Genomic DNA, 13,063 nt, shown 5'->3' on the forward strand with positions numbered 1-13,063 from the left:
TGTCAACCTTTTAGTCATTCTAGTCAGCGTATAGTAGTATCTCATTGTGGTTTTAACTCCCATTTCTCTATGAATTAAATTTCTCTAGTGACATTGAGCACCTTTCCACATGCTTATTGGCCATTGGGAAATCCTTTTTTGTGACGGGTCTGTTCAAGTCCTTTTTCCTTAATGACTATGTAATTCTGCATGAGTCATTTTTTGAGTCTATGCATTGTAATGTTCTTTTCCCAGTTTGTGGCTTTTCACTTTCTTAATTATCTTTAATTAATGACCAGAAGTTCTTAGTTGTTTGTTTGTTTTGGGTGTTTTTGGCCCTGCAGCTTGTAGGATCTTAGTTCTCCCACCAAGGGATGGAACCTGGGGCCCCAGCAGTGAGAGCACTGAGTCCTAACCACTGGACCGCCAGGGAATTCCCAGAAGTTCTTGGTTTTGTTCTTTTTTAAAAAATTTTATTTATTTATTTATTTGGCTGCATTGGGTCTTCGTTGCTGCGTGCAGGCTTTCTCTAGTTGTGGCAAGCAGGGGCTACTCTTCATCGTGGTGTGCGGGCTTCTCACTGCGGTAGCTTTTCTTGTTGCAGAGCATGGGCTCTAGGCCTGCAGGCTCAGTAGTTGCGGCGCACAGGCTCTGGGTAGCATGGGCTTCAGTAGTTGTAGCGCACGGGCTTAGCTGCTCCGCGGCATGTGGGATCTTCCCAGACCAGGGCTTGAACCCGTGTCCCCTGCATTGGCAGGTGGATTCTTAACCACTGCGCCACCAGGGAAGTCCAAGTTCTTAGTTTTAATGAAGTCAAATTTATCAGTCTTTGATGGTTAGCACTTTGTCTTATTTAAGAAATCTTTACCTACTCCAAGGTTATAAACATATTGTTTTGTTTTGTTTTTTAAGATATTGTTTTTTTTTCCTAGAATCTTTATTTGTTTTGCCTTCACAATTATGTTGATGATCCATCTCAAATTAATTTTTGTGAAGGCTGCAAAGTACAGGTAAAACAGTCACTTGCTCCCACTCTGTTTATTGAAAATGTTTTCACCCCACTTGAAGAATCTTACGTAGTTAATTTTCAACCATTTTTCTTTTCTAATATATCCACTTAAATATGCATTGCTTTAGCTGCATGCCATTAAGTTTTTTTTTTTGTTTTTTTTTTTTGCGGTACGCGGGCCTCTCACTGTTGTGGCCTCTCCCGTTGCGGAGCACAGGCTCCGGACGCGCAGGCTCAGCGGCCATGGCTCATGGGCCCAGCCGCTCCGCGGCATGTGGGATCTTCCCAGTCCGGGGCACGAACCCGTGTCCCCTGCATCGGCAGGCGGACTCTCAACCCCTGCGCCACCAGGGAAGCCCTCCCATTAAGTTTTGATGTATTTCATTATCATTCAGTTTGAAACATTTCTAGTTTCCTTTGTGATTTCTCCTTTGATTCATGGGCTACTTAGAAATGTGGCCACAAGCATAAGGACACTCAGCACAGCTCTACCAGCCAACTGAGCCCACTGGAGCAGCTGCTTAATTTTGTCTTTGTACCCCTGGGAGCTCTGTGGGTGGGTGAAAGATTCCCACAGGCAGGAGGTGTGTGTGGGAAGACACGTTAGGGCTGAGCCCTGTCCCCGAGGCGCACGCACGCGTGCCCCCACACACACACACACCAACCATGCCTCTTCTCCAGCTCTAAAACAAACCCTGGGCCGTGCGAGGAAGGAGGGAAAGCAGGCCAACCCCTTTTTAGCTGAGTAATCAAAGCTAAGTCACTTAAAGCTTTCTGATCTGTAAAACGGGGATGATAATGTTTAGTTACATGTTCTACTGAGAGTTAAATATATGGACTGGGAGTCTTGCTATGGGGCACTGGGTAAACTTGTAGCAGGTAAAGGGATGAGGCAGAGAGGAAAACTTACCTCTATGACAGATCCTGACACAAAGTCTGGCTTTGGCTAGAGTTGGGGAGGAGGACTCCTACCCAGGGCTTTGTGGAGATAGTTTATGCAGGGCCTACAGGGGCAAAAGTGGGGTTGCTGGCAGGGGCCACCCTATGAGTTCTTTCTCCCATATGGGCAAAGGCTTGGTTCCTGGGTGAGAACTGCGCCCAGGGGGACTGGTTTAAGCTGGAAGGTTATCCTTTCCATCCAACACCCCCAGATGATGGCTCCCCCACAGGACTCATTCCCCTCCCAGCTCCCATACCTCCACCTCCTAGACCTTCTTTGTAGCTGGAGGCATAGGAGATGAGGAGGGGTAAAAACAGAAAGGAGTGAGTCCAGAGAACTCTGGGAGCAGCTGCAGCTCTCTCTCCTTTCTTTTTTTTTTTTTTTAATTTTATTTATTTATTTATGGCTGTGTTGGGTCTTCGTTTCTGTGCGAGGGCTTTCTCCAGTTGCGGCAAGTGGGGGCCTCTCTTCATCGCGGTGCGTGGGCCTCTCACTATCGCGGCCTCTCTTGTTGCGGAGCACAGGCTCCAGACGCGCAGGCTCAGTAGTTGTGGCTCACGGGCCCAGTCGCTCCGCGGCATGTGGGATCCTCCCAGACCAGGGCTCGAACCCGTGTCCCCTGCATTGGCAGGCAGATTCTCAACCACTGCGCCACCAGGGAAGCCCTCTCTCCTTTCTTGAGCTGACCTTCAGCTCACCTTGAACCTGTCAAGCCAGGTACCGCCTTATCTCACCTCTGTGCCGATTACCCTAGGCTGTATCTTTTTATTTATTTATTTGGCTGCATTGGGTCTTCGTTGCTGCACACGGGCTTTCTCTAGTTGCGGCAAGTGGGGGCTACTCTTCGTTGCGGTGTGCGGGCTTCTCATTGCGGTGGCTTCTCTTGTTGCTGAGCACGGGCTCTAGGCGCGTGGGCTTCAGTAGTTGTGGCTCGTGGGCTCTAGAGCGCAGGCTCAGTAGTTGTGCTGCATGGGTTTAGTTGTTCCGCGGCATGTGGAATCTTTCTGGACCAGGGCTCAAACCCGTGTGCCCTGCATTGGCAGGCAGATTCTTAACCACTGCGCCACCAGGGGAGTCCTAGGCTGTACCTTTTTGCCTATGTCCAGAGTTCCTGTAGCCTCTCTTCTTACTTGCACAGAACATGAGTGGCAGGGATGAGCAGGTTGAGAACTCCTGGGTCTTTAGCAGGAAGAGCAGTTTCTAGGTTGAGAGTCATTTCCAGACAGTCCAGTGGTTCTTGTTGTGCAAACACCTTTGTTCCTGGGGCTCCAGCTGAGCCGCTGAACGTCCTCACGAAGTCAGGTTGCTCCATTCTATGGGGATGGATTAGAAACAATTTAGGGGACATCCCAAGTGCCTCTCCCTAGCCCAACAGTGCCATGCCTCTGTGGAGGGTTGCTGGGGACTCAATTTCACTCCCCAGAAATTCTGTTATACCCAAGAGTCCTCTTATCACTTGGAATGGAACAAGCTCTGCACCACTTTGGTGGGTTTCCTGTGAGTGTGGGTGCTGATGTCCTGCTTTGGACATGTTAAGGCATGGATACCCTGTGGCAGAAGGTAGGGTCCTGCAACACCTCCAGAAACTGAAGATTTCACCCAGAAAAGTAGGACCTGGCAGGCAGGAGGAGGGACTGGTTACCTCTCTGGATGTCTGAAGATTTGGACACTAGGGGTTGTAGATGTCTTTAGAATGGGTTGAAGTTGGCGTTTAGGATGGCCTTTGCCACCTTGGAGGGGCCCATGAATCCAAACTGCAAGTCACATCCTATGAGTCAGATTGGCTGGGCCTATTTGTTTTCCCTGTCCCTTTTGTGAAATTTCATCTGAGCGCTCCAGCCACAGCTCAGGTATTCTGGGGACCCCAATGAAGGGCCCATTACCAGCACTGAAGGGGAGGCCTGTGGGGGGAGAGGAAGAGGGAGTTAGAGCAAGGCCCGAGGGGGAAGGAGTGTCTCTGGGCCTGAGCCCCCTTACAGTCAGGGGAAGGGCTGTTCCATCCACCAGCTGGCCCTGAACCATGCTCTGCTCTCCCTGGCTTGACCCCAGCCTACCCTTTCATTGGCAACAGACAAGCCCATGAAGCCTGGCTGACCCCAGAAATCAGGAGCTTCAGGTCGCCACGGCCTCTGACCAAACCGTGAAGTATAGAGCCCTTGGCATAGTGCTCGTCATGCAGCATGTGCTCAAATAGTTCTCAAATGAATGGGAGAATGGCAAGCACTGGCATTCATGCAACAAACATGACTCTCCCACCTAGGGGGTCCTGATCACAGTGGGACCCCCTCCAGCTGAGGGCTTAAGAGACACCAGCCTAGAAGACCTAAATAGACTTTTCTCCCAAGAAGACATACAGGTGGCCAATATGCACATGAAAAGATGCTCAGCATTGCTAATTATTAGAGAAATGCGAATCAAAACTACAGTGAGGTACCACCTCACACTGGTCAGAATGGCCATCATTAAAAAGTCTGCAGGGACTTCCCTGGTGGTGCAGTGGTTAAGAATCCTCCTGCCAATGCAGGGGACACAGGTTCAAGCCCTGGTCCGGAAAGATCCCACATGCCGCGGAGCAACTAAACCCGTGTGCCACAACTACTGAGCCTGCGCTCTAGAGCCCGCGAGCCACAACTACCGAGCCCACGAGCCGCAACTACTGAAGCCCGCGCACCACAACGAAGAGTAGCCTCCGCTCGCTGCAACTAGAGAAAGCCCGTGCACAGCAACGAAGACCCAACGCAGCCAAAAATAAATAAATAAAATAAATAAATTTATTTTTTAAAAAAAGTCTGCAAATAACAAATGCTGGAGAGGGTGTGGAGAAAAGGGAACCCTCCTATGCTGTTGGTGGGAAAGTAAATTGGTGCAGCCACTATGGAGAACAGTATGGAGGTTCCTCAAAAAACTAAAAATAGAGTTGCCATGTGATCCGGAATCCCACTACTGGGCATATATCTGGACAAAACTATAATTCGAAAAGATACAAGCACCCCTATGTTCATAGCAGCACTATTCACAATAATCAAGACATGGAAACAACCTAAATGTCCATTGACAGATGAATGGTTAAAGATGTGGGGTGTGTGTGTGTGTGTGTGTGTATATATATATATATATATATATATATATACACACACACACACACACAATGGAATATTACTCAGCCATGAAAAGAATGAAATAATGCCATCTGCAGCTACATGGATGGATCTAGAGATTATCATACTAAGCAAAGTAAGTCAGAAAGAGAAAGACAAATACCATATGATATCGCTTGTATGTGGAATCTAAAATATGACACAAATGAACTTATCTATGAAACAAAAACAGACTCCCAGACATAGAGAACAGACTTGTAGTTGCCAAGGGGGGGAGGGGGAGGGCTGATTGGGAGGTTGGGACTAGCAGATGCAAACTATTATACATAGAATGGATAAACAACAAGGTCCTATTATATAGCACAGGGAACTATATTCAATATCCTGTAATGAACCATAATGGAAAATAATATGAAAAAGAACATATATATGTATAACTGAATCACTTTGCTGTACACCAGAAGCTAACACAACATTCTGAGTCAACTATATTCAATCAAAAAAAATATAGATATGGGAACATATGTATATGTATAACTGATTCACTTTGTTATAAAGCAGAAACTAACACACCATTGTAAAGCAATTATACTCTAATAAAGATGTTAAAAAATATATATATATATATATACACATATATATATGTATATATACACCAGCCTGGGATAACCCCCTTCCATCCTGCTCCCCTCCCTGGATTAATGAGGGGGCCGCACCTCTCCAAGCACCCTCTGGCTTTTGGAAGTCCTACAGATGAACCATGGCGCCAGGGACAGCGTGCTGGGTGAGGATCCACCTATCAGAATGAAGCTAGGGCTTCCCTCGTGGCGCAGTGGTTAAGAATCCACCTGCCAATGCAGGAGACACAGGTTCGAGCCCTGGTCCGGGAAGATCCCACATGCCGCGGAGCAGCTAAGCCCGTGCGCCACAACTACTGAGCCTGCGCTCTAGAGCCCTCAAGCCACAGCTACTGAGCCCGCGTGCCACAACTACTGAAGCCCACGAGCCTAGAGTCCATGCGAGAAGCCACTGCAATGAGAAGCCTGAGCACCGCAATGAAGAGCAGCCCCCGCTCACTGCAACTAGAGAAAAGCCCGCGTGCGGCAACGAAGACCCAATGCTGCCAAAAATAAATTAATAAATAAATAAATTTAAATAAAAATATGTTTTTTTTAAAAAAGGATGAAGCTGGATTAGGAGAGCCAGTGGGTGCTCTGCTTCCCCCTGTGGGACAAAGCAGGAACAGCACCCTTGGGTGAGAACTACCTTGCTGGAGGAAAAAGAGGAGGAGGGGTAGGGATCAAGCATCCCTCCTTGTCCCCACACTTGATCTTTGGCACAGAGCATCCGCACTCTCCCCCTTCTCCTCCTTGAAGTCAGGGTCCCTATGCTTGGGGTCCAACCTCAGCCTTACGAAGTAGGCTTTGCATCCTCCCAGGTCTGCCAAATCCTCCACCCAGAACATGCCGCATATTTCTGAAGGTCTTTCTGCCAAAAAGCATTGTCCTGGGAACATCAGGCCAGTTCCAGACCCAAAAAATCACTCACGCAGTGTTTGTACTCAGCAAATGGAAAGGGGTCCTGAGGAACCTTTTATAGACTACTAGGTGTAGGCAAGTGTTCATCAGGAAGAGAGATAGGGACTTCTCTGGTGGTGCAGTGGTTAAGAATCCGCCTGCCAATGCAGGGAACACGGGTTCAATCCCTAGTCCAGGAAGATCCCACATGCCGTGGAGCAACTAAGCCCGTGTGCCACAACTACTGAGCCTGCGCGCCACAACTTCTGAAGCCCGCGCACCTAGAGCCCGTGCTCCGCAACAAGAGAGGCCACCGCAGTGAGAAACCCGTGCACTGCAGTGAAGAGAAGCCCCCACTCACCTCAACTAGAGAAAGCCCACAGGCAGCAACGAAGAGCCAACGCAGCCCAAAATAAATAAATTTCTTTTTTTTAAAAAGGGAAGGGCTTCCCTGGTGGCACAGTGGTTGAGAGTCCGCCTGCCGATGAAGGTGACACGGGTTCGTGCCCTGGTCTGGGAGGATCCCACATGCCGCGGAGCGGCTGTGCCCGTGAGCCATATCCGCTGAGCCTGCGCGTCCGGAGCCTGTGCTCCGCAATGGGAGTGAGAGGCCCGCGTACCGCCAAAAAAGAAAAAAGGGAAGAAAGATAAACTTAAAGATCAACAAATGCTAGGAAAATAGAAAATGATGGGAAGGCAGAAACTTAATTGTAACAAAATTTGGTGAATCAAGCCAAAGACTGATTATTGGCAAAGATTAATAAAATTTGATAAACCAATGGAAAATTAACTTTAAATACAGATTTACAATTCATAGATAGACATATAGATAGAGATACAGAGTTATAACAAGAAACCCATAGGCTGTGTTTTGGCCAATTCAGTGGTGATGGGAGGGCAGCTGGGTGGGGTGGGAAGGGGCATAAACAAATGTTTTATTATGGAAAATTTCAAACATATACAAAAGTAGCAGTATTAGGATAATGAAGCCCATGTACCCACCACCCAGCTTCAACAATTACCAGCTCATGAAAAATTCTGTTTCATCTATATCACCTCCTGCTATCCCCCCTACTTCAGATTATTTTGAGGCAAATACCATATTTCATATAATTTTATCAGTAAATATATCATTTTTCTCTAAAAGAATCTTTTTTTAAAAAAAAAATCATGACTACAATACCATTATCACAACTAAAAAAGTTAACAGTTATTCCTTAATGTCATCAAATATCCAGTGTTTATATTTCTTTGGTCTTTCCACTGTGTTTTTTTTCTTTTTGTTTTTTTGGCCACGATGAGCAGGATGTGGGATCTTAGTTCCCCGACCAGGGATCGAACCCATGCCCCCTGCAGTGGAAGCGCAGAGCCTTCCCTGAACCACCAGGGAAGTCCCACTGTTCCACTTTGGTTGTTGGTTTTCTTGACTGTCTTCCCCACTGGATCCGATCAGGGACCTTGGCAGCCCCTGCTGTCCATGGATGGGGCCAATACACCTGTGTTCACACACCCAAGTGAAGACAGCCACTGATCTGTAGGTGAGCAAAGACACTAAGGGCCTAGCTGGCAGGAGCACCCCCGTTCCAAGATGAAGAGCTGTCCTTAGCATGAGTGCTGACCAGGCTCAGCCAGGTGCTCAGAGCCCCCGCCTCACCTCACCTGGAGCACCCTGCCAAAATACTCACACAGTCCCTGCTCCTTACCACCATCTCTTCAGCCAGAACCTGCAAGGATGGGGCCAGGGCATAAAGATTTGGGGAAAATGTCTCAGGTACATTTGATGTATTACCCTTCCTGAGCTCCATGTGGCCCAACCAAGATGGGGGCACACCTGGGTGCCTGATACCTTCACCCTGCACCACTATAAGAAACCCCTGGGGTGGGCCACTGAGCCCAGCTATGGCTTCTGGGAAACAAAGGTTAATGTCAGTTGCCAGGGAGGCCTTGACACCAGGTCTGCTTTGTGACAGAGTCACCAAAACAGCCAGCACCATTCCCGGGGGAGAAATGGGGACTGGCCCTTTGTTGGATTATCCATGGACCACCTCCCCAGAGGGGCTTTCCCTCACTCCCCTGCTCCTCCCCTGGGCCATAGTAGGTGACCCTCTGAGCTCCTAGGACTGTTACCCTGGGCCAACCACAAGCGAGTCCAATGCCAGCCTGATCCCAGAATAGACATCAATGCCCATCTGTGGAAGAAGACTGCCACAGGCTCACCCTCTGCAGAGCGCCCCTCTCCACACAACTCTCTCCCCAAGACCAATTGCTATGTTGACACCAGGCCAGAAGCTGCCAGATGATAACCTATGGTTTCCAACTGCTTTCTGGAAGGACTTCCTCAGGCCTCGTCCTGGTCAGAATAGCCCAAACAGACTCTACATCCTCCTCCAGCTGTCTTGGGCCAGCTGTTTGTATACTGAGTCCTGGAAGCTGACTCAGCCTGCATCCCCTTCCCCAAGTGGCAAGTGTGTAATAAAGTGCCCTTGGCGGGGCCGGTGAGGGAAGGCTGGGGCAGGTGGGGTCCTGTGTGTCCCACCATCTCTATGAAAGGGCAGTCCTCACATCTGCCCCGTGCTGATGAGACCAGGCGTGGGCACAGTCCTGACAACGCAGGGCGGAAAGGAGCAGCCATTAGCACTAATGAGGCAGGCGGCCTGAAAGCTTTTTACTTTGAAGCTCCTCGTCCACCCAGGGAACAGTCCGTTCGGCCACCTTGGCTTCCAGGAACCCCAGGCAGAAAAGGGTGCGGGGGCAGGAGCAGGGCTGGGGTTTTGGAGAAGCCTGGAGGAAGAAGGGGGAGGAGAGGTAGGACCAGAGATGGAGGCAGAGGGCCTGCTTTTGGCTAAGTGGGCTTCTCCCCTCCCCTCTCTCCCCTCAAAAACCCAGGGTCTAGGTCTCCACCCCAACCCCACCCCGCTCTGGTCACTGGCCCATCACCCCCTCCAATGCCCTTGACCCAAGTTCCTGGAAGCAAAGGGAACATGCCATGCGTAGGGTCTGAATGAGCATCTCCGGGGCCACAAATTAAATTAAGTGTTCAGGGCCGCCTTCCTTGTTATTGCTAATGGCTCCAGCCTACCCATCCCCATTCCCCAGGTCCCTGTCCTGGGGAATGAATGTGGGGGCCCTGGGCATCCTATCTTGTTCCCAAACTTTGATTGGTTCCTGGAGACCTCACTCCAAACTGGAGATGGGTACCCCTCTTATAGAGCCCAGGTTCCAGTGAGAGAGGCCTGAACTGTGCCCCCACCCTCTGGGGGGGCGCCCTCATGCCCTGGCTGCAGGGAGCAGTCACGTGTGGGCCCTTCATTAGACCCTGCCATATAAACCGAGGGCATGGGGTGGCCAGGAACTCTTGGGGCAAGGATCCAGCAAGCAGAGGTAAGTCCTCAGGTTGGGCAGAGACTCCTACTCTCTAGGGGTCTTCTGTCTGGGATAGGGCACTTAGAGGGTGTTCTAGGGATGAAGAGGGACTAAGTGGTGGGTCTTCCTGCTGAGCCAGGCCATGCTGACCACAGTGCTGCTGAGTTGTGCCCTGCTGCTGGCAATGCCCGCCGGGCAGGGGGCCCAGATGGGCTTGGCTCCCCTGGAGGGCATCGGAAGGCCTGACCAAGCCTTGTTCCCAGAGCTGCAAGGTCAGTGTGGGCAGGGGTGGGGATGGGTGGGGCCTGGACACTCTCTGGCCACGAACTATTCTGCCTGGTATGAGCCCTCTTTCCCCCTTCCCAATCCTAGGCCTGGGAGGTGGGTGTCTTGTGCATGGGGGTTTCTGTTCTCACATCATCTGTCCCAGGCCTGGGCCTGCAGCCCCCACTGAAGAGGACAACGGCAGAACAGGTGGAAGAGGCTCTGCTGCAGGAGGCAGAGACCAAGGCCTTGGCAGAGGTAACTGCTCAGGAAAAGGGCTGAGGCCACAATCTCTGGGTGGGGGGATCAGGCATCAACCTCCATCTCCACTTCGGTGACCCTCTCACTTGGGGTGACACTGCAGACCATCCCTCCCCATGCTCCACTGACGTCTCCCCTTGATTGGGTCAGGTCCCTGAAGCTGCCGCTGAAGGCCCATGTTACCCAACCCCTGCAGGTGCTAGATCCGGAAGGACGCAAGCCGCGCTCCCCGCGTCGCTGCGTAAGGCTGCATGAGTCCTGTCTGGGACACCAGGTACCATGCTGCGACCCATGTGCCACGTGCTACTGCCGTTTCTTCAACGCCTTCTGCTACTGCCGCAAGCTGGGTACTGCCGCGAACCCCTGCAGCCGCACCTAGTTGGCCGACGTCGGGGTCGGGGCTGGGGCAGGGGAGCGACAATAAAGGATGGGACCAACCCCAGGGTTGTGGTGTTATTTCGAACGTGACCGTCGGAGGGGGGAGGTCATGGCAGGGGCAAAGGTGTCTCCAAGCCAAGACACCACACACACATCCCTACCCCAGGGCCTGCGCTATCCCATCATGAGTCACTTACATGCATGCTCTTAGAGTGCCAGGCGTCGTTGGGAGAAGCAGAGGAGGGCCGCGCTCCTACCCTTGAGAATCTTATATAATAAATGAGGGGAAGGGAGGGCACAACGCAGCCTAGGAGCTGTAGCTCCCAGCAGGCTAACAAAACATTAGGGTCCAGGGCCTGCTTGCGTTAACTCGACGCGTGACCCGCAGCGAAGCCTTCCCCTCACCGGACTTCAGTTCCTCTCAGGGGAAGGCTGACAACAGTCTGGAATATTTCCAGGCATAAGAAGCGCCGCCCACTCCCATCTTTACTCCTCTGGCCGCCACAGCACCACGTGCACCAGACTCGGGAAATCTAGAGTGAAGGCCCAATGGAATCCCCGCGGCCACGGGCGCCACCACGCGCTCGGCCTTGGACACTCCAAGCCGCTCCCGCCGGAGAGCAGGAGGCCCTCTTCCCCTCAGCGCGCAGGCGCCAGTGGGCGGTCCCCAGCCCACACCTGCGCAACCGTTCCGCGAGAAACCACCCGGAAGCCGGGCGCCGCTCAGAGCCCCGCCCCGTTGTGGTCACGTGGGCCTCTTGCGCGTCACCTGATGCGCTTGACAGCCCGCTGCGGGCGCCGCGTCAGCTGATCTTGGAGTTGTGCTGCGTGCCGGCAGGTCCGGGTCCTCCGGTCCAGCCGCCCCCGCCGCAGCCATGTCGTTCTTCCCGGAGCTTTACTTCAACGTGGACAATGGCTACTTGGAGGGACTGGTGCGCGGCCTGAAGGCCGGAGTGCTCAGCCAGACGGACTACCTCAACCTGGTTCAGTGCGAGACGCTCGAGGGTGAGCCGTGGGGCCGGGCTGCGGGGCCTCGAAAGGCCGGCAGGGAGGCCGGCGCGGGCCTGAAGGTTCTGAGGTCTGGGAGTGGAAGCTGGGGGTTCTCGAAGGGCCTGAGAGGTTGGGGAACCGGATCCGGGCCTGAGAGGCCTGCTGGGGATCCGGGGGCTAATGGCGGGTGCGCCGGAAGGGAATATACCTCCATTTGCGGCTCCGTGTGGGCCCAAACGCAAACAAGGCTTTAAGAACCGCAGTGGTTCGCCTCTGCTGGGACCACTTCTTCCCCGTTCTGCCCACCATTGTAGTTTGAAAGAGAGGGTCTCTCGGGAGTGGTTAGCTGGTGTGAGATGTGCTCGTACAAGCCTCTTTACCCTGACGTAGCCAGAGAGCTGTCTCGTGGCAAAGCTTAGGGAAGCTAAGCGGAAAAGTCCCCGGCTTTCCCTCCCAGCACATACACCAAGGGCTTTGGGCTCATTGTGTCTTCACGTTGGCCTGCGCAGTGAGCCTTTCTGGGGAATTACTGAGCCAGCTTAGCGAGAGTTTCCTCCCATCGCCGATCCACTGGCTGAGCGGTCTTCTGAAGGCCCTGTTTGGGAGAGCCCTGAAAGTCGGTAGGTTCATACACCTGTATTTGACAATAATTGCCACCCGCTCCATGAGGGTGCCTGTTCAGACAGGGTTTCCTAGCACAAGAATGGTGAGAAGCTGAGTTCCACTTTTTCTCAGGACACACAGCTCCAAAGTGGAATTGCCTCTGTGAGGCGCAGCATCAGATTTACTGAATTAGAGACTTCCCTGATTCCAGTCTTCTCTTCCTCCTCCCGCTACCCACCGCCGCCCCCCAGGTGGTAGTGAAGGGCACAGTGACTGGGCTGTGAGTTCCCATCCCTGACCTCCAAATGATATCCTCGAACAGAGGTACTGCTAGCCTCCTGGTTGGTAGCTGGAGGGGGAAGATGCCCAGATGATTCGCCTTCTGGAGAAAATTTTCTCATCATAAACTTACTGAGGTTAAAAGTGAGCTCAGTTAAAAAAGCAGTTATGTACCTTGCAAATTGGATCTGTAATGTGAAAATAAATACCTTTAAGTTTTAAAACTTACTGCAGTTCAAATACAATTGGGGGCATTATGGTTTTAACATAGATGTGCAAGAAAAGTCTTTCACCTCCCTTATGAGAGTGGAGGTGGGGAAGGAGAGGAGAGCACTTTAGGGTGCTGGGTTGTAGGAACTTGACAGCAACCTCATTGTCCTCA

General features: G+C 51.6%; 2 protein-coding genes across 2 annotated transcripts in view; both read left to right on the forward strand.

Moving 5' to 3' along the window:
* Positions 1 to 9,903: 9,903 nt before the first annotated feature.
* Positions 9,904 to 10,810, forward strand: AGRP (agouti related neuropeptide; the record flags this gene model as incomplete). Its single annotated transcript, XM_079906462.1, has 4 exons — positions 9,904 to 9,924; positions 10,046 to 10,178; positions 10,337 to 10,428; positions 10,628 to 10,810. Exons 2-4 carry the CDS (start codon positions 10,049 to 10,051, stop codon positions 10,808 to 10,810), a joined length of 405 nt encoding a protein of 134 aa, XP_079762588.1. The 5' UTR covers positions 9,904 to 9,924; positions 10,046 to 10,048.
* A 707-nt stretch (positions 10,811 to 11,517) lies between these two features.
* Positions 11,518 to 13,063, forward strand: part of ATP6V0D1 (ATPase H+ transporting V0 subunit d1) — a 38,173-nt gene continuing 36,627 nt past the window's right edge. Inside the window, exon 1 of the mRNA XM_079906451.1 lies at positions 11,518 to 11,814. Coding sequence (XP_079762577.1) covers positions 11,685 to 11,814 — 130 coding nt within the window. The 5' untranslated portion in view covers positions 11,518 to 11,684. The remainder of the gene's footprint in view (positions 11,815 to 13,063) is intronic.

This window comes from Stenella coeruleoalba, assembly GCF_951394435.1.
Source record: "Stenella coeruleoalba genome assembly, chromosome: 20".
Classification (NCBI taxonomy): domain Eukaryota; kingdom Metazoa; phylum Chordata; class Mammalia; order Artiodactyla; family Delphinidae; genus Stenella; species Stenella coeruleoalba.